The sequence below is a fragment of the Astatotilapia calliptera genome, chromosome 6 (assembly GCF_964374335.1).
Source record: "Astatotilapia calliptera chromosome 6, fAstCal68.1, whole genome shotgun sequence".
Classification (NCBI taxonomy): Eukaryota; Metazoa; Chordata; class Actinopteri; order Cichliformes; family Cichlidae; genus Astatotilapia; species Astatotilapia calliptera.
In genome coordinates, this window is record NC_137427.1 from 29210404 (window position 1) to 29232491 (window position 22088).

The 22088-nt window shown below is 41.4% G+C and overlaps 1 protein-coding gene across 2 annotated transcripts; it reads left to right on the forward strand.

Moving 5' to 3' along the window:
- Positions 1-16242: 16242 nt before the first annotated feature.
- LOC113024418 (toll-like receptor 2) lies at positions 16243-22062 on the forward strand. 2 transcript variants are annotated; one of them, XM_080303076.1, is made up of 2 exons: positions 16243-17756; positions 19300-22062. In XM_080303076.1, the coding sequence occupies exon 2, from the start codon at positions 19319-19321 to the stop codon at positions 21680-21682; it is 2364 nt and encodes a 787-aa protein (XP_080159202.1). In that variant the 5' UTR covers positions 16243-17756; positions 19300-19318; the 3' UTR covers positions 21683-22062. The 2 variants fall into 2 exon arrangements, with proteins under 2 accessions (XP_080159202.1, XP_026027299.2); XM_026171514.2 differs by lacking the exon at positions 16243-17756 and adding an exon at positions 17830-18114.
- The last annotated feature ends 26 nt before the right edge of the window (positions 22063-22088 follow it).

Here is a 22088-nt window from a genome sequence, read left to right on the forward strand (position 1 = left end):
ATTTCTTAAAGAATGTTAGCTACCGCTCACCGCTCGTCTGCAGGCTTTATTTAAATGGAAAACTTCCACAACAGGCAAAAAAAAAAGCTTTTTGCTAAAAAAAAAAAAAAGATTTAGAGCAGAAGTTTTTTGCACTGCATTTTAAAATGAAAACATATTGCATTTATTTGCAATTAAAAACACACAGAGCAGAAAGTGTGTTACTGTTTTACATCCACAGACACACAAGAAAAGAAGCAGGCAACATGAGGTCAAGTTATGGCAATTTTATTTTTGTATGTCAGTACATGTATTCAGAATAGAGTTTTTGAAAAACAAACAAACGTCCCAAGTAAAGTTTGGGGGGATTTTTGTGAAAGAAAGGTTGAGAGAGGGGGAAGGAGGAAGATGCTGCTGGGTCAGTTCTTTCTCAGCAGTCTGCTCCAGAATCCCCTCCTGTCCTCGGCTTGCTTTTCTTTTGCCTTCAGCTCTTTTAAGGTTTTGTTGAGCTGCTCCTCGGCATCTTTAAATGTTTCTTTCAGCTGCTGTTTGGCCAGTTTCCCTTTGTGTTTGAGGAGCTCTTTAGCTTCCTTTTTGTGCTTTTGTATTTCTTTAAGTTCATCTTTGCAGCCTTTCTTGGTCACCGTCGTTTCTTTCTTGAATACCTTCAACTCAATTTTCCCTTCTGCAAGTTCTTCTTGCACTTTCATCAGTTCCTCCTTCATGTTTTGAGTGTAACTCTTTGTATCTTCCATTTCTTTCTTTGCTTCCTGTATTTTAATTTTCTCTTCCTCCAACACTTTTTGAGCTTCCAACAATTCTTTCTTCATATTTTCAATCTCATTTTCTGTCTCGTGTTTACATTTTTTCTCCTCTTCAAGTTGTTGCTTCACATGCAGTAATTCCTTCCTTAGTGTTTCAGCTTCAGCCATTACATTTGCAGCGTCTTGTGTTGCCAACTGCATTTTGCTTTTTTCCTCTTCAAAAGCTTCCTGCACCTCCTGTAATTCCTGCATCACATTTCCTGCCTCCTTCTTTGCAGTTAGATATTTATTTTTGGCTTCTTGTGCTGTGCTTTTCTCTTCCTCCAATGCTTTTTGAGCTTGCAACAGTTCTTTCTTCATGTTTTCATTCTCGTTTTCTGCCTGTTGTTTTCTCATCTTCTCTCCTTTAAGTTTGAGACCCACATCCAGTAATTCCTGCAATACTACTTCAGTTTCAAACTTTGAATTTTTAGCTTCTCCTCTTGATTTTTCTGCCTCTTCTTTTAATTTGACATTTTCAGCCTGTATCATTTGAAATTTAAAATGAATCAGCTGTACTGTATTGTGAGGTGAAGCACTCGCCGATCCTCTTCTCGATCTCCCTTGATTCATTTTGGCCTTTTAAACAAAGGAACCAACGTTTTGTAGAGGAGTGAAGTGAAGTTTTCGATGTTTCTTCGTCAACTGTCGTTTGTCCTGCACAGAGATGCTGCTGTAGATGTGTCTCTAGCTGTGTCTGGATACAATGAAACATGCTGGAACTAAGTGCTTGTGTTGCACAGTTCTACTAAACATTCCATTTCATGCATGCTCCGCCCACATGGTCAGGAATGTCAGGTGCTGCATCTCCAAATGCTGCTCCCGTTGCCTAGCAATAACAGCTGTTTACTTTTTGGGGTCTGGTTCATTGTTTAATAAAGAAAACATGTCCAAGTATTGGGTGCTGAGGCTCAGCGCATATTCTAGCCTGCTGTGTGGGTGGGCAGCTAGAAATCACTGGTGGGCAACATGAGTGAGGAGAAAACTGGAGCAGCCAAGCAGGGAGCTGCAGGTTGCTGGTTTGAGTCTCTGTTCAGATGCTGGTGTCTCCTCTCTCTGAGATGTCTGCAAACTGTCCCAGATAAAACAATAAGGATAATAAACAAACACGTGACTAAAATAACAATTATGACTCTGATGTGTTTCATGTGTAGCAGGATGGCCTCTATACAGCAGTCGCTGCAAGCATCCACATCGCCACACTTACTATTCTTTAAGCAGGCGTGCTGGGCTCCTCCTAAGGAAAGTTTGAAACTTCATTTCCTTCATGCTGGTGAACTTTTTACCAAATATTTTCATCAAAGCTTCTCCATCACTGACAGGGATTGTTTGGATCTTCACACTCATCTCCACCAACCCTAAAAAATGAGTCTCACTTTGCTCATATAATGCCAGGAGTGTCTCCATATTCCACAAAAGTCTATGCAAACATGTAACAGTATCCCATATTGTTGGGGGAAAACTCTGTAAAAGACCCAGGAGAAATAAAGACACAATGAGACAAAGTTACTTTCTTTATCAAACATGTACACGGGTGAGCTGCTAAGAACAACTCACACCATGCACAGTGGCTTGGTAATTTTTATAGGAAAGACAGTGAGAACAGGATAAGAAAATACAAAACAAATAAAATAAACAACTCCATATGTGGCGCTAGTCTCGTCAGCAGAGAGCTGGGAGAAGGCTGTGAGAGATAAAACAATCTAAAACAATATGTCCCAAAACAGTATGTCTTTGCTGAGAAAGTCTAAAAAGATAATTCTAAACTAATCTAACCATAGACAAAAGGGCATGCCTGCACATTTAAAAGAAGGTAAAGAAACATAGAAACATTTTTCCTGTAACATTCCCTCCTGTTTTAACTTATTTTAAATGTATACAACAATTGTCTGTGAAGGTTATTTATTAAGTATCTTAAGCAATTTTTAAATTCTCAAAATGTCAGCATAGCAGAAATGGAAGTCATTTGGTCTAAAGAATAAAACAAAAGAAAATAATACAAAGAAAAACATAGTAAATGAAAATCATAGTAAATGAAATAACAAGTGGAATAAACAAGAAAAAATAATAAAACTAAAACTACAAAAAATAAAGGATAAAAACCTTATATTTTAAAACGAAAACTTACAAAAAATAAAAGGATGAAAAGTAAAATGAAAACTTTATATTTAAAAATGATGAAAACCTAATATGTAAAATGAAAACTTCAAAAAATACAAGGATGAAAACCTTATATTATAAAATGAAAACTTCAAAAAATACAAGCATGACACCTTATACTTAAAACGATGCAAACCTTAAATTGAAAACTTTATATGTAAAATAATGAAAACTTCATATTTAAAATGGAAACTTTATGTTTAAAACTGAAGACTTCAAAAAAATAAAAGCATGAAAACGTTATATTTAAAATGAAAAACTTTATGTTTAAAACTGAAGACTTCAAAAAATAAAAGCATGAAAACGTTATATTTAAAATGAAAAACTTTATGTTTAAAACTCAAGACTTCAAAAAAAAAATAAAAGCATGAAAACTTGCATAACCTACTAATGTTTTAATCAGTGCATGATCACTTGACAAGTCATTTTTAATCACCACGTCATTTATTAGCAGCTAGTACAAGTTCTCCTCTAACAGAATTGCAACGGGATGTTGTTCTTCTTCAGGCACGGCAACATAAGCAGTCATTGTAGTTGTTATCATCTTTGAAATCATTACTCTTAGGCATGGCAACACACACAACACTAATATGAGCAGTGCTATCATGATGAGACCTAGAAGGAAAAATGGCTTTGCTACAGCAGCCAGCCATGAACCGCTGAACAGCCAGTCCAGCCAGCTTTGTGCTGTAGCTGCTCCAGGTGTGTGTTCAGTGACATATTTTTGCAGAGCGGTCAAATTCTGCAAAGCTTCATAAATGTCTCCTCCAGTTTCGTATCCATCAGGGATAAAAGTGCAACATGTTTCCCCGATCAGCTTGCAAACTCCTCCTTGTGATGCTGTTAGCAGGTCTAGTGTCAGTCTGTTCTGCAGCACCATCGTTCTGATGGCCTGCTGTTCTCCTGCTAAGGCGGTTCCCAGGGTCTTAGTCAAGTTGATGTGTCGTAGCAGAGCATATCGGTTGATTTCCACATGATCCCGCACCTCGGCAACTCCAATGCCGGGGATCAAGCTCTGTTAGAATTTCACTCCTCCTCCCCAGATGCGAAACTCTCCCGGCACTCCAGTGTCCACTGTAATGCCGAAAGAATTGGGGGAGGCGATGTCCACTTCACGTCTCTGCCGGCTGCTTGGGTGATGTGCAACACTTTGCATGAAGAAAACGTGATCTGATAATTCCACCAGGGCGCACAGACCTCCCCAACCTTCAGGGAGTGACAGATAAGCCTTGTTGCCACATAGGAAGTACCAGTCAGCCAAAACTCTGGTTCCTCTGCTGCTGGGTGCCGTCCGTGCACATCCTGTCTGGTACTGAGTCTTTGTTTGTAGTGGCATTCGGTAGCTGTAGTCGGAGCGACAGTTTAGGCCCATCAGCGTCGTGTTACTGGCACAGGTGGCGTTGATTGAACAGGTCATACACTTCCTCTCGTTCCTTGGTGGGCAGAAAGTGTATATGGACTTACATAGGTGAGTAGGCAGCTCCCCCACTGCCCGCGAGCCATTGTTCATCACACATACTGGCAGTTGTGATGCGTTCAGTTTGTTCAGTAGAATTACATCAGGCAGTGGGTCTGAGACTTGGGGCCAGGTCAGTAGGTAGGTCTGTCCGGAACAGTTCACATTTGTGAGTGATGATGACCTCCAGGTTGCTTTTGCTGGGATGCTGTAGTTGGCTTTGGACCAAAGAGTACCGTAGCCTGGATGTGTTGCCAGGCCCAACAGACACCAACTGCGATCTTCAGGTATGCTGTACGGCCACAGGCCAGACGTCTGTGAGGATAGGGGCATATGGGTACATGCATAGCAGTCAGTTTTGTTATTCAAATGAGCTGTAGTGTTCATAAACTGCCACCAGAAGTTAGTGGCGTAGCCATGGGGAAACTTGGTGTACTTTCCTTTGTCATACAGTGTCTGCCTTTTCTCCATATAGCGTGACTTGTTGTCCCTCACGGAAGCAAAGGTGAGGAGCCCGGCCATGGTCAGGGCCGCTGCAGTTGATAAGAGCCACCACCTCATGACGACGGAACACACCCTCCTGTCGCGAGTAGACCCCCCGGCCAGGAAAGCTGACCCCTCCACCGGGCGAGATCACAACAAGTGGGCAAGCCTGCCGTCAGCTGTGTTTAGATGGCTTCACTGACTCGCCTGCAGTGACTCTGATGGATCCAGGATGGTCGTTCCGCAATTTTGCAAGCGGTCGGTGTAGTGAGGAGGACTTGGTATGGCCCCTCCCACCTGGGTGTGCTCCAGTTTTTCCTTTGGAGCACCTTGATCAGAACCCAGTCACCGGGCTTTAGTCTGCAAGACACTGGAGAAACATCATCAGGTTGTTGATTATGTACAATGATCTCTTTGTTTTCTAACAGCTTAGACATCCATTCTGCTAATGTGTTTTCTCTGATTGCTTTGTCTATTGGTTGACTGGTAATAGGCAGTGGAAACGGCCTGCCATGAATGATTTCAAATGGAGTTAGTTTATGGGAGCCTTGTGTTAAGCGCATCCACATCTTCACTAAACCCAAACATTCAGGCCACGGCCTTCCTGTTTCTGCCATGCATTTCCTGAGCCTTTGTTTTATAGTGCCGTTAGTTCTCTCTACAAGGCCTGCGCTCTGAGGGTGATAAGCACAGTGGTGTTTTATGCTGAAACTGAGTGCTTCAGAGACCTTAGTGATGACATCATTTACAAAATGAGTGCCGTTGTCTGATCGTATCAAAGCTGGAATGCCATATGTGGGTATGAAGTGATTGCACAGGCACTTTGCTACTGAAATTGCATCTGCCTTTTTCACTGGATAGATTTCCGGCCACTTTGAGAACACGTCTATAACCACTAGGGCGTATTTTGACCCTTGACATTCGCTTAGTTCAATAAAATCCATATGAATTGTGTGAAAAGGATGAGGCGGAGTTGGAAAACGGCCTCTTCTTGGTCGCAGGTTACCCTGAGCATTATATTTTTGACACGTCATGCACGTTCTGATAAATTGTTTTGCTGAAGTTTCAAAATTTACAGTGTAGAAATGAGAGTTGACAATACAGGTCATTCCCCCCGATGACAAATGCGTACAGCCATGAGTCACTAATGCCGCCATCTTGTGGAGCGATTTTGGCAACACTGGCTTGCCATAACACATCATTAAATCGTTTGTCAGAACTGCACCGTGTTTTAGCCATTTTGCCTGCTCTGCTGTGCTTGCTGCTTTCTGTTCACTTTGCAACACATCCAGTGGAATGTGATGCGTGTTTACTGCCATCAGTGTCATGTTTGTCTTTTGTGCCGCCTGTTTTGCGGCACTGTCAGCAAAATTGTTGCCTGTAGTAATAAAAGAGCTATCAGTTTTGTGTGCTGCACATTTACACAATGCGAGTTGTTGTGGTAAATTTATTACAGTCAGCAGTCGTTGTAAGAGGCTGCCATGCTGGACTGGTTTACCGGTTGATGTAATCATTCCTCTGTTTTGCCAGAGCTTTGCAAAATGATGCACAGCAGAGAAAACATACTGGCTGTCTGTATAAACGTTTATTTGTTTATCTTTGTGTATTTCACATGCACGAATAACAGCTATCAGCTCAGCGCTCTGTGCAGAATATGAAGAAGAAAGTGGTTTTGCTTCTATTATTCTACTGTCTGTGGTTACTGCGTAACCTACACAATTACGGCCTGTGTTGTCTTTAGAGGCCGATCCGTCCACAAAGACATCAGTAAAACCAGCTTGTGGCTCAGCATGGATGTCAGGGCGGGGTTTGGTGTCTTTGTCTAATTCTGCATGGCAGTTGTGCACATCTCCATCAGCTGGTGTGCTCACTAGAGTCCCTGGATTCAGTGTGCCACATTTTTCCAGTGTGATGTGAGACTGTGATAGTAAAATGCCTACATACGATAGCTGTCTGGCATGAGTCAGGTAAGAGAGATTGGCTTGCAGCAGTATAGATGTGACAGCATGCGGGACCTTGACAACTAGTTTGTGCCCTAAGACAATGTCTGCTGACTTCTTTACTGCTTCTGTGGCCGCTGCACAGCTTTGGACGCAAGTCGGCAGGCCCGAAACTACAGCGTCTAACTTACACGAGTAGAATGCCAGAGGGCGCTGTTTGTCACCAAAAGCCTGTGTCAGAACTGCCTTCATGTAGCCGGCCCCCCCATCAACATGCAGCACGAAAGGCTTGTCATAATCAGGCAGGGCCAGGACTACATTTGTTTGTAAAGCCACCTTTAGGTTAGTAAATGCTGTGTCTGCCTCTACCGTCCACGTTATTGTATCTCGCAAAGCGAGGTTTTTGCCATAAATCATGTCTTGGAGTGGCTGAACTGTTAGTGCATACTCTGGAATCCAAGCTCTACAGAAATTACACAAACCTAAAAAACTCATCATCTGTTGTTTTGTTTTAGGTTTGGGTGTGTTTTGCACTGCCAGCTTTCTGGTTCCCAGCAGTGTTTTGCCCTGGCCTGTGAGTGTGTGTCCGAGATATGTAACGTTATCACTCCACAGCTGCAGTTTGTGTTTTGAGACTTTGTGGCCCTGTTCAGCCAAATGCTGTAGCACAGCAAGTGTGTTGTCTTTGCACGCCTGCTGTGTGTGACCGGTTATTAAAATGTCATCTACATACAGCAAGTATTGACCTAGCTGTGGGAGCTTACAGCTAGACATTGACTTCTTCAGTGCTTCTGCATAGAGGGTTGGGCTATTCTGGAAACCCTGGGGCAAACGAGTGTATGTGTACCTCTGACCCTCAAAGGTGAAGCCAAACAATGGCTGTGAGTCTGGATGTAGTGGAACTGAGAAAAAAGCGTTTGAAAGGTCGATTACTGAGAACCACTGTTCGTTCGGTGTGACCTGATTTAAAATAGTGTGTGGATTAGCAACCACAGGTGGGATTTGTTCAGTCACTTCGTTTATAGCTCTCAGGTCATGTACTAGACGGTATGCACCCGTGATAGCTTTTTTAACAGGAAAGATAGGAGTGTTACAGGTGGCTGTCTTTGTTTTTATTAAAATTCCTGCCTTTTCCATGTCTGCTATCACTGGGCGAATGCCATGTCTAGCCTCAGTAGTGAGTGGGTATTGAGATATCAGTGGTCTGTGTTTTGAGAGAGGTTTTACTCTTACTTCATCTGCATTTTTTATAAGGCCTACATCAGCAGGGCCTGTAGACCAGAGAGTTTCAGGCAGCTGAGCTAGTGCTGCCTGATGTCATTCAGTTAATTGTGCATGTGTTTCAGCGGCATCGGCTAGGTGTACAGCGGGACTGACTGCGACCAGCCAACCCAGTGTGTGTCGGAAACAACCCGTCCGGCGGCCTTGAAGCCAGCCTTCATGAGTGTCTTCCGTTTTTTCATAAGTGTCTGCTTCAACCCTGGCTAACACATTTCCTAAATCCTTCCAGTCTGAATGATAGTTATGCGCTACAGACACGTGTGGCTTAGGCATGCGGTTCAAAGCCTTCACGGCTGCTGATTGGATTACTGAGCACACTGCATTTCCCGACTTTGTGACATACAGGTGTTGTAAAGTCAAACTCTGTTGTCCTAGCTTCCACACTTGCTGATCGTAAAGTGGGTCTGGGCCTGGAGTTTGTTTAAATCTCAACGTGTTGTGATAGTCAGTGGGTTTCTGGAAATAGGATGTGGGGGGTGTATATTTGCGGGCCACATTGTGTAGCTTTGTGAGCTCGGGCAACTCAAGAGTCCAGTAATAATGTGGGACACCGTAGCCTTGAGAGAGACACACGTTGCTGCTGTGTGCCGTGTTAATGCTATCTGGCTCTGGTGTGTTGTCATTTAGCATGCATTCAGCAATCATGCCATTCTCTTCCGGTACCACGCCTATCTTGAGTTCTGTCAGAGCGTCTCTTCCTAGTAGGTTTACTGGGCATGACGGGTCATATATGCATTTAATGAAGCACCTGCGGCCACTTTCGGTATGCATTAATTCTAACGGGGCAGTTAGTTGTTGTACAGTGGTGTGGCCTGTGGCTGACTTCACAACTAATGTGTCTTTTGAGTACTGTAAGTTTTTAGGTGGCTGCCTTAGAACCGTTTTACATGCTCCGGTGTCACACAACATTTGGATTGGTTGCCCGTTCACATGAATTAGCAGCATTGGTTTGTATTCTGACCCTAATAGCAATTGTTCTATGTTAAAAACTTCCCCTCCCTCATCAATGTTCATGTCTTGTGTGTTTTCTAGTCACATGTCGCTGTTCTCCATAGATTCGCCACTGTTTTGCCTGTCATTGTTTCTCCTATTATTTTGTGTCTGTGGCTTGCTCCTGCACTCTCGTTCAAAGTGACCTCGTTTTCCACAGTTGAAACAGGCATTGTCTCTTTCATATCTGCTGTCTCTGTTTCTGTGTCTGCGGCCTTGCTGTCGATTACCTTGCTTCCCTTTCTGTCTCTGATAGCCTCCCGAAAATGCAAGGAAACCTGTCTCTGAATCTATGGTGAAGACGTCAGCCTTATTTTTCTGTTTGTGCACTTTTGTGGCGTGTTCAGCATGTAACAGGGCATCTGGCAAGTTGCCAGTGTTCATTGTGACCCAATGTTTCTCTACATGTGCTCTGATTGGTGGGAGCAGGCCATTTAGAAATGCATTTTTTAATTGCTGCTGGAATGGCGTTGCATCGCCATCGGCATAATCTAAACCTGAATGCTGCCTAAAAACTGGGCGCAGGCGGTCTAAAAAGTCTGATGCAGTTTCATTTTCTTTCTGTTTCACCTCTCCTATTTTATTGTAGTTTGGCTTGGGGGCCAGCTGTAATTTCACACGTTCATAGAAGTTATGTAGTTGGCCTTCTAATTCAGGGTCACCTGCACGCAGGGGTTGTGGTCCGTTGCCGACCACTAAAGAATCTAAAGGATTATTAATTGCCCCCCCAGTGAAAGAGCCTTTCACTGAGCCAAACTTCAAACCTAAAAGATCTTGAAGTACCTGGTACATTTCATGACCGTTTAAATACCACTGAGTCCTAATTGCTTCAACTGCTCTCTTCCATATGTCAAAACCGTCATGCAGGGGCGGGACATCTTTAAGAACATTTTTGCGATCCTCATGTGACCATGGTCTAAACACAAGAATTGTGGGGTGTGCGTCTTGATGCCCCATAGGTCCAATCGGCTGACCATATCTGGGGTTAGGTGAACTTATTAATGGAAATACTCCTGGGGGGCTTGGGGGGTCAGGCCATATTTCCCTGCCTACATGATCTTCCCCTATATCTGCTTCAGGTGCATGTGTTAATGACATTTTAGCTAAATCTGCCTGCACTGAACCGTAAGGGTTATTCACAGCTGCATCTTTGTCTGTTTGCTTGGGAGTTGATGCAGAGGCAGTAACATAGGGGGGAGGGGCTGCAGCCGTTGCTTCAGGCACTTCACAGCTTTGCTTTTGTTTTTTATTCTGTCTCTTTTCTCTATTCTCAGCACGTCTCTGTTGCTCTTTTTTCCATGCATCTAGGAAAGTTAATTCATTTGTGCGTTTTCCTTTCTTTCTAAGATTTGTGGTTGCACTTATTTCCTTTAATAAGCTATCTTTGAGCTGTGTTAAAGCTGCGGGGCTGCACGTACCCTCCCACCCAGGACATGACGTCTTTTTAGGATTACGCCATCTCCTTGCGCTGATTTTTCCTGCACCTGGATATTTATTTTCTATCCATTGTTCGTCATTAATGAACTTTTGTGTATACTGCCCATTATTGGCAAGAGGTTTAGAGGTTTTATTCCCCATTTTTCAATTTTTATTATTTAGTGTATCTTACTTAGGTATTTATTTAGTTATTTATTTTTATTTATTTATTTATACACTGGCAATACAGCTGCTATCCACCTTCGCTGGTATGAGGAATGAGAGTGGTTGTTCACACGCCCTTCTACTTTCGGACTATTTCCAAAAGCGGTGTGAACTTTACGAGGCGGAACTCGACCGTTCTCCCAAACCACCAGCACTTCAGCGAACAGCAGTGAAAGAAAAACACAGTAGGAGCGGCTCAGTCTCTTATCGGACCGTGAAAAGTCAGCTTGCTCCGTTAGTTACAACAATACACACACACATTCACATTCACACTTATTCGCGCGATCGGAACCCTTATAATAAGGGGAGCTGCCAGTCTTTCTGTAGACGAGCTACTTATTCCCTTGACCCAGCTGGGGGAGCTACTCAGAGCTCCAAACCTAACCCACAAGAGTGGGGAGCTTCCAGTCGACGAGCTCCAAGCTACCAGCCGACGAGCTACTTTAAACCCACAGAAGTGGGGAGCTTCCAGTCGCGACGAGCTACTTTCGCTATTTTAAATTCCCTGAATTTAAAATTCCCTGAATTTAAAATACGATTTTACGCAAGATTGTGTCAGTGTGTCTGTATCTACCTGGTCAGTGTCGCCGGGTCTGGTCCACCTCGATCGGGCCCCACCACCGTGGGTCGCTTTCTAAGAACGTTGGCCAAGACTCGAATTTAACGCCCTTGGTCTTTGACCACACACCTAGTGTGTGGGCTGTCGACAGACGAACAACGTGGACTGGTCACGGAGATGGGACACGATGGAGGTGCTCCGGCTCGAAGGACCAAGAAATGTTGGGGGAAAACTCTGTAAAAGACCCAGGAGAAATAAAGACACAATGAGACAAAGTTACTTTCTTTATCAAACATGTACACGGGTGAGCTGCTAAGAACAACTCACACCATGCACAGTGGCTTGGTAATTTTTATAGGAAAGACAGTGAGAACAGGATAAGAAAATACAAAACAAATAAAATAAACAACTCCATATGTGGCGCTAGTCTCGTCAGCAGAGAGCTGGGAGAAGGCTGTGAGAGATAAAACAATCTAAAACAATATGTCCCAAAACAGTATGTCTTTGCTGAGAAAGTCTAAAAAGATAATTCTAAACTAATCTAACCATAGACAAAAGGGCATGCCTGCACATTTAAAAGAAGGTAAAGAAACATAGAAACATTTTTCCTGTAACACATATTCATAGAAATATTATTGATATTATAACAAAAGCTGTCACCAACACAATTGTCCCAAGTGCTTTTTTTTTTATTAGTTATTGCAAATGCTCGATTGCAGTTCTTGCTAGATGACAAAACCACTTATTAGGTTTAGAAGGAAATGACTTTTTCTACATGAGGTAAAGTTGGAGAGCTGTTTCCCCAAACTAAATGAAATCATCATTTGAAAAACTACAATCTGTATTTACTCTGAACATCTGTGTTAACATTTGAAATTGGAAACATGTAAGTGTAACAAACATGTTAAAACATAAGAAATCAGGAAGGGGCATGTATAGGAATTTCTTTTACTTATGCATTAATCACATTATTTTATTGTATGATACCTTGGTGCCACTGGATTTTAACATGTCTCACACTCATACAGTAAGACAAATGCTGGGGGTCTAGTAAGGAAGTTGGGGGAAGCAGACAACTCCACAGGAAGAGTCTTTTGTGTCTTTGAGGACTCTGGTAGGAAGCAAGGGAGTGTGAACCTTAAGGTGTGAAACAGCTGTGTACTGCCTTTTGTTCCTGGAGAAGGTATTTAACTGAGAGCCATGCTAGGCTCAGGGAGACTCTGCTGACCGTCTGTCCCGCGGTCATGCAGGGACTTCATCGAGCTTGCTTGTCTGTTCTTTGTGTGTTTTGATTAAAGAATGTTAGCTACCGCTCACCGCTCGTCTGCAGGCTTTATTTAAATGGAAAACTTCCACAACAGGCAAAAAAAAAAAAGCTTTTTGCCAAAAAAAAAGAAAAAAAGATTTAAAGCAGAAGTTTTTTGCACTGCATTTTAAAATGAAAACATATTGCATTTATTTGCAATTAAAAACACACAGAGCAGAAAGTGTGTTACTGTTTTACATCCACAGACACACAAGAAAAGAAGCAGGCAACATGAGGTCAAGTTATGGCAATTTTATTTTTGTATGTCAGTACATGTATTCAGAATAGAGTTTTTGAAAAACAAACAAACGTCCCAAGTAAAGTTTGGGGGGATTTTTGTGAAAGAAAGGTTGAGAGAGGGGGAAGGAGGAAGATGCTGCTGGGTCAGTTCTTTCTCAGCAGTCTGCTCCAGAATCCCCTCCTGTCCTCGGCTTGCTTTTCTTTTGCCTTCAGCTCTTTTAAGGTTTTGTTGAGCTGCTCCTCGGCATCTTTAAATGTTTCTTTCAGCTGCTGTTTGGCCAGTTTCCCTTTGTGTTTGAGGAGCTCTTTAGCTTCCTTTTTGTGCTTTTGTATTTCTTTAAGTTCATCTTTGCAGCCTTTCTTGGTCACCGTCGTTTCTTTCTTGAATACCTTCAACTCAATTTTCCCTTCTGCAAGTTCTTCTTGCACTTTCATCAGTTCCTCCTTCATGTTTTGAGTGTAACTCTTTGTATCTTCCATTTCTTTCTTTGCTTCCTGTATTTTAATTTTCTCTTCCTCCAACACTTTTTGAGCTTCCAACAATTCTTTCTTCATATTTTCAATCTCATTTTCTGTCTCGTGTTTACATTTTTTCTCCTCTTCAAGTTGTTGCTTCACATGCAGTAATTCCTTCCTTAGTGTTTCAGCTTCAGCCATTACATTTGCAGCGTCTTGTGTTGCCAACTGCATTTTGCTTTTTTCCTCTTCAAAAGCTTCCTGCACCTCCTGTAATTCCTGCATCACATTTCCTGCCTCCTTCTTTGCAGTTTGATATTTATTTTTGGCTTCTTGTGCTGTGCTTTTCTCTTCCTCCAATGCTTTTTGAGCTTGCAACAGTTCTTTCTTCATGTTTTCATTCTCGTTTTCTGCCTGTTGTTTTCTCATCTTCTCTCCTTTAAGTTTGAGACCCACATCCAGTAATTCCTGCAATACTACTTCAGTTTCAAACTTTGAATTTTTAGCTTCTCCTCTTGATTTTTCTGCCTCTTCTTTTAATTTGACATTTTCAGCCTGTATCATTTGAAATTTAAAATGAATCAGCTGTACTGTATTGTGAGGTGAAGCACTCGCCGATCCTCTTCTCGATCTCCCTTGATTCATTTTGGCCTTTTAAACAAAGGAACCAACGTTTTGTAGAGGAGTGAAGTGAAGTTTTCGATGTTTCTTCGTCAACTGTCGTTTGTCCTGCACAGAGATGCTGCTGTAGCTGTGTCTCTAGCTGTGTCTGGATACAATGAAACATGCTGGAACTAAGTGCTTGTGTTGCACAGTTCTACTAAACATTCCATTTCATGCATGCTCCGCCCACATGGTCAGGAATGTCAGGTGCTGCATCTCCAAATGCTGCTCCCGTTGCCTAGCAATAACAGCTGTTTACTTTTTGGGGTCTGGTTCATTATTTAATAAAGAAAACATGTCCAAGTATTGGGTGCTGAGGCTCAGCGCATATTCTAGCCTGCTGTGTGGGTGGGCAGCTAGAAATCACTGGTGGGCAACATGAGTGAGGAGAAAACTGGAGCAGCCAAGCAGGGAGCTGCAGGTTGCTGGTTTGAGTCTCTGTTCAGATGCTGGTGTCTCCTCTCTCTGAGATGTCTGCAAACTGTCCCAGATAAAACAATAAGGATAATAAACAAACACGTGACTAAAATAACAATTATGACTCTGATGTGTTTCATGTGTAGCAGGATGGCCTCTATACAGCAGTCGCTGCAAGCATCCACATCGCCACACTTACTATTCTTTAAGCAGGCGTGCTGGGCTCCTCCTAAGGAAAGTTTGAAACTTCATTTCCTTCATGCTGGTGAACTTTTTACCAAATATTTTCATCAAAGCTTCTCCATCACTGACAGGGATTGTTTGGATCTTCACACTCATCTCCACCAACCCTAAAAAATGAGTCTCACTTTGCTCATATAATGCCAGGAGTGTCTCCATATTCCACAAAAGTCTATGCAAACATGTAACAGTATCCCATATTCATAGAAATATTATTGATATTATAACAAAAGCTGTCACCAACACAATTGTCCCAAGTGCTTTTTTTTTATTAGTTATTGCAAATGCTTGACTGCAGTTCTTGCTAGATGACAAAACCACTTATTAGGTTTAGAAGGAAATGACTTTTTCTACATGAGGTAAAGTTGGAGAGCTGTTTCCCCAAACTAAATGAAATCATCATTTGAAAAACTACAATCTGTATTTACTCTGAACATCTGTGTTAACATTTGAAATTGGAAACATGTAAGTGTAACAAACATGTTAAAACATAAGAAATCAGGAAGGGGCATGTATAGGAATTTCTTTTACTTATGCATTAATCACATTATTTTATTGTATGATACCTTGGTGCCACTGGATTTTAACATGTCTCATGAAGGAAATTGCCTTCCCGGGTTTCCTCCGTGGCGTGAGCGATAAGCAGAGTTCTGTCCTTTCCTTATAAGATTCCTAATTATTTAAAGTAACACTCAGGTATGCCATTCAGCTGGGTTAGTTACGACGTCGGGAGCAGCTTGGGAGAACAAGGAAACACAGACTGCTTCAGGTTGTCTTCCCAAATCGACTCAAAGGTTTATTTGATACACAGCAGTTTATATAGATGAAAAAAGGTTCGTGTGTCAGCTTTCCCAGTTCAAACCGGTACAGACCAAATAAGGAAACGTCTTCCTGCCTTGTGAGCCAAGAAGTATCCTGTGTGTAGTTTATCAGTTCAGCTATAATTTATGATCATCCCAGCAAAATACACTCCTAGACATAGAATACAGAGTTCTTTCATCAGTGAATTCTGAAACAAACCACCTAGCCTTTAACGAGCCTTTTCCAGGAGATAAAGAAAAAGGGAGGATGGGAGTAAGGAAGTGGTCTCATCTCTGTGGTGTTTTTGACCTTCAGGTACCAGCTTGTGAGTCTTACACATTAATTCTTGGGTCACAGAGAAAGAGAAAAACAACTAGTAGATCGGCCTTATTGAGTAACAGTTTTCCTGTATAAAACAATATCCTGTAAATGCTTACCGTGGTATCAAAATATCATAACATCTCACACTCATACAGTAAGACAAATGCTGGGGGTCTAGTAAGGAAGTTGGGGGAAGCAGACAACTCCACAGGAAGAGTCTTTTGTGTCTTTGAGGACTCTGGTAGGAAGCAAGGGAGTGTGAACCTTAAGGTGTGAAACAGCTGTGTACTGCCTTTTGTTCCTGGAGAAGGTATTTAACTGAGAGCCATGCTAGGCTCAGGGAGACTCTGCTGACTGTCTGTCCCGCGGTCATGCAGGGACTTCATCGAGCTTGCTTGTCTGTTCTTTGTGTGTTTTGATTAAAGAATGTTAGCTACCGCTCACCGCTCGTCTGCAGGCTTTATTTAAATGGAAAACTTCCACAACAGGCAAAAAAAAAAAAGCTTTTTGCTAAAAAAAAAAAAAAGATTTAGAGCAGAAGTTTTTTGCACTGCATTTTAAAATGAAAACATATTGCATTTATTTGCAATTAAAAACACACAGAGCAGAAAGTGTGTTACTGTTTTACATCCACAGACACACAAGAAAAGAAGCAGGCAACATGAGGTCAAGTTATGGCAATTTTATTTTTGTATGTCAGTACATGCATTCAGAATAGAGTTTTTGAAAAACAAACAAACCTTTGGTGCAAGCTACCGTCAGCTGCTTACTGGTTGTGAGTCTCTGCCTTCAGTTTGTCTCCAGTAGCTGAAAAGCATGTAAAATGTAAATATAAGCAGAATGCAGTGATCTGCAAATGCCACAAACCATTATTTTGTTTTTATTTTTAATTAATATGAACTGAGGCAAATTGGAAAACTTTTCTGACGCAAGACAAAACAACATTTGCAATTCTTTTTGAAAAACTTGGATCCTCTGCCCTCTCCACTGAAGATGAGAGACTATCCAGCTTCTTATTATTCCCAGTGCAAAACTCTGCATCTCTGACGCTATGTGGATGCATCGATGCATATGGAATTGACATCTTGCACATCTGGAAAGACGTACCACACCTAAAACATAGCAGCAGAGTTTAAGTGCAGTTCAGTCAAACCGTTATAAAGGTTAATAAGCAGTTTTTGTGGATGAAGCTGTATTTCCCTAACAGCATCTTTCCGCAGCAGTGCTCTGCTTTTACTGACCACAACAAATTTTTGTGGAAGTCCACATTAAAACTTTCCCATCATGCAGAAAAAAAGTAGAACTTGAATTTCCCGTTGTCTAAATGCTGACACGTGTCAGATTCTTTGCTCTTAAAATGTTGCAATCTTGGTCAAAGTAAGCAACTTCCCAAGTCCATATTGATATTACTGTTACAGAACTATTTTTAAAGCTTCAGCAAGTGAACAAACACTAACAAACAACAATGAATGCTGATTGTTAGTGTGATTATAAAATTCATTTTCTTTATTTGATCACAGGAGGGCTGAGGTTGGCTGAAAGCTGGCGCTGACACAGATTCATTTTGGATTACTTGCGGTTTATTTAACTTTAGTCCCTCAATCTAACACAATGAACAAGTGCTACAGTCACACTCTTTCAGGCTCATTCTCACACAGGATGGAGTCAAGTCTTTATGACCTAAGCCTAACTGCACCTTTTGTCTTTTTCTTCCCTTTATGTTTTGTGAATATTTAACAATTGTCATTTTTCTTGTGCACTTGAACATAAACACATTTTATTCAAATGCTCGACAAAATATATGAAAGAAATGAGACACCAGAGAAACTAAGACCTAGCTTCTGTTCTTCTTATCTCTAATCCCTGCAGGGAAACTGTCACTCTATTTCTCTGTCTCTACTTCTGAATATGGACCAGTGTGAGGCATGAAGACATAATTTAGGCAAACAGAAGTAGTGGAGGGCCCTTACAAAGCAGTCAATATCCTGGCTGTGCAGAAGGAGGACGGGACATTTCACCTGTGAGGAACACAGCAAGATTTATTGAGTTATTTTTCTTCATTTCTCTTCTAAACCCGATTAAACCTGTTTTTAGATCAGTTAATTTAAGAGGTGGGAAGTAACGAAGTCAAAAAATAGCTAGCGAGGAAGAAAAAGGGGAACGAGGGTTTTTTTTAAGTGGCAGAAGTGCAACATTTCTATCAGTTCAACAAACATCAGCAAACACACAAACTGTCTGTGTTCAGTTTGTCTCACTGTGTGTTGCTAGCTAAAGGTCCAGCTGCTGTATTTTACAGGCAGAGAAAAGAAAAAGAGCAAACTTCACTCAGAGATGGAGAAAGATGTAAGAGGACAGGACAGGAGAGGTTAGGTTTAAAGGTAAGGACTCAGTGACGCTTGATAAACTGCAAATCTAGTGTCGCAGAGATCAATTTGCATTTAAGCTGATTATGCTTAGATACATTCATTGAATTCTGACTTTATATCAACCGTCTAGTATTAAAATAGGTATAAAGTGTATAGTGTCAGTGTAGGAAATGGAGCTAAGCAAAGACATCTGTGAAACATCTGTTGACATCTTGTTGAATTCACTTGTGTGACTCCACAAAGAGCAGAAGGGCTGCTGATCACAGCCTGTATATAAAGAAACTTCTCCGAAGCTCATATTAGAAATTATTGTGAGTTGTGATTCTTTTCCCTGTGCTGATCAACTACACAGATCTTAGTGTTCCCCCATCTGCTGAATCCCACTGTAACCCTTGACTGTGCTCACTTTACTGTTTAGGTGTGGAAGCAAAGTCAGCCTCTACAATGTAGGGAACAGAAAATAGTTATTTTCACTGCGTCTGTCCTAGATAACAGATTCAAGCTGAGTACATCCACTACAATTACAATTTAGATTTGAATAACATTTGTATGCTCATGTATTCATATTATTTTTTAAATATATTAATATAGCAAAACAAAGAAAATGGCTCGTAGAATTGTCCTTAAAGGAGCTACTTTTTAGTTTTACTGTGCATTTTCACTTTTGAGTAAAAACGTTGCTTCAGTACTTTAACTTTTACTGGAGTATGTTTTAACACCTGTATCAGTACTTCTACTTAAGTAAAGAAAGTCTGTACTTTTGCCACCTCTAAATAAGTTTAAACGATGCAATGACAAACAAATAAAAATATCAAAAAAAACTTAAGATTAAATTCATTTTCAAGAATATTTACCAATTCCATTATTTTCTTTTCTTTTTTAAATGCACAGATTAAAGATTTTGTAGAGACTGTAAACATTCCTCAGAGATTTTGATATGACAGCATCACAGAGTGCTACAGATGTCAACAGAACACATGTATGATGTGAATCTCATATTCCACCACTTCTTAAAGTGTTGAAAACAAGCCTGATATGACATTAGCACCATTTCCCCACCACATTACTTTATGACATTAGCACGAAGCCTCCAGCTGTGCTCCAAAGCTGTTAGCATGGCTGTTTCATTATTACATTGTGTCACACCAGCACCTGAAAGAAAAGCTCTGAGTTTGATTTTGTGTTTGTGTTTTGCAGGCACTCAGGAGAAAAAGTCATGAAGTTTCTCGTGTTTGTCCTGTTAGTATCTCAGTGCTCGGCGCTCACCAGTCAACAGTGTCACCACTGTGAACAAACATCCTGCGACTGCTCGAGCCAAAACCTTCGAGAAGTCCCTGCAGCCGCTTCAAAACTCATCACTGAGCTCGATCTCTCTTTAAACGCACTGGAGACGATAATGAAAGATGACTTTCTTTCATATGCCGCTTTGAGGGCTTTGTTCGTGAATAACAACAGGATCAAAACCATCCATGAAGACGCATTTCACCCACTGACTCATTTGGAGAAACTGGACTTGTCCTCAAACCAGTTGGAGACTTTGTCTTCTGGTTGGTTTCAGAACCTGACTTCTCTCCACTACTTGAATCTTTTGGGAAACAAATATTCAACACTTGGTCAGGGAAACCTTTTCCTGCCACTGAGGAGCTTGAAGACCCTCCATTTTGGAGGACCTTTCCTTCAGTCTGTCAGTAAAAGGGATTTTTCTGGCCTTTTTGGTCTTGAGGAACTTGTTTTTGAAGGAAATCATCTGCAAGTGTTTAACAGAGGGAGTCTGAGACAAATTGGACCCATTAGCCATGTAACACTTAGACTCAGTGGAGTATTTCACAGAGATTTAGCAGTAGTACGAGCTATATTGTTAGACGTTGTTCATCCAAACACAACAGTGACATTCACTGACACACAGTTTGAAAATAGTTTGCAAATGTTCCCACTTCACGTGGCCATCGAGCGTGGTGCTACAGGTCTTAGTTTTAAAAATGTGAACATGTCTGTGTCAGCTTGTGTACAACTTGTGAATATTTTGTCGGGCTCTGATCTGACTTTTTTTGCCATTGAAGATTCTCAGTTCTTTGAAGATGAAGAGGAAGTCTTTCTTGTTGACATAAACCTGAAAGGCTTGGAGGTCATTTTTCTCAGAAACATTGATATTGTTTGGTTCTACCGTGTTCCTGAACTCAGTTTTATGCAAAATATGCTGACTGTAGTAAGAAGGGCATCTGTGATAAACTCCAAGGTGTTTGTCATTCCCTGCCAATCCACTATTCATTTCACAAACCTGGAGTTTTTGGACATCAGTGACAACACAGTCGCAGATCGTGCATTTATGGAAATGATGTGTTATGGAAAGGAGGATGTCCTTCTAAATCTCCGCACACTCAACATCAGCAGAAATCGTTTGTTTTTAATCAACAGCAAACTCTTCACTAGACTAGAAAAGCTGGAAAACCTCGACATGAGTAGAAACTCATTTGACAGCATGCCTTCGACTTGTTCCTGGCCAGCAAGTCTCAAGTTCTTAAACCTTTCGTCAACTTCTCTTCCTGAGGTGACATCCTGCCTACCACAGAGCCTACAGATCCTTGATTTATCCAGAAATAAACTGACTGTCTTTAGCATTGAGTTGCCGCTTCTCAAAGAGCTGTACATCTCTGGCAACAAGCTTGGAAATCTCCCAGATGGGCATTTATATGTCAGCCTCGCAGTTCTCTCCATTCAAGACAACAACTTGGCCAAATTCAGCAGTAAAAACCTGCATGATTACCAGAGCCTGAGGGTCCTGGAAGCTGCTGGCAACCCTTACGTCTGTTCATGTGACTTTGTAGGTTTCGTGACAAATGACTTGATGAACCACAAAACTGTAGTTAGACATGACTTAAAGTCTTACATCTGTGACTCTCCCGATGCAGTGAGGGGGGAGAGAGTGTCAGACGTGAAGCTGTCAGTGTTTGAGTGCCACACAGCTTTAGCGATTTCTTTCCTCTGCTTAGGCATCCTGGTGCTGTGTGTGCTCATTGCAGGTCTGTGTTATAAGTTCAGCGTTGTGTGGTACATGAAGATGACCTGGGCATGGCTAAAAGCAAAGAGAAAGCCAAAGTTGAAGAAGGGAGTGCTCCAGTACGATGCCTTTGTGTCCTACAGTGAAATGGACTCCGGCTGGGTGGAGGCGCATCTGATCCCGGCCCTGGAGCAGTCGGAACCGCCCCTCCGACTCTGCCTCCACAAGAGAGACTTTGTTCCCGGAGGATGGATCGTAGACAACATCATGGACGCTATAGAGAAGAGTCACAGAACGCTCTTCGTCCTCTCCCAGAACTTTGTCAGAAGCGAGTGGTGCAAGTACGAGCTTGACTACACCCATTTTAGATTGTTTGATCAAAACGATGACGCAGTTGTGCTGATTCTACTGGAGCCCATTGACAAAAATAACATCCCCAAAAAGTTCATCAGGCTGCGGAAAGTGATGAACTCCAGGACGTACCTGGAGTGGCCTGATGATGAAGATCAGATCCCAGCGTTCTGGCAAAGTCTGAGAACAGCGATCGAAACACCTGAAATTGACGATACAAACAATCTATAAAAGCACTTATATTTCACATTTTGAATATACACTCACTTTTATATTGACATTTTCTAAAAGCTAAAATGTCCCCAACTTTACTCTGAAAGCAGGTATTATTATAAGCAAATATAATAAAATTTATATAATTTTTTTTAAATATTTACTTTCTTCAATTAATCCCTACAATTAACCATTAAAACAGTAATTTTGGAGATTTTGTTAATCTGAATTTGCAATTCTAAAAATATTTGAAAGTCCTCCTGTTTGACTCGCCATATAAATGTGCTAAAAAAGGAATTTGATGACTGAATAAAAAGTTTAGCTCTTTGTACACAATTTGGGTTGGTGCAATAAAGTACTCACTTATCCATCTGTATTAAATTTTGTTTAAAAGAAAATATAATCCTGTCTGGAATTGCTCAGT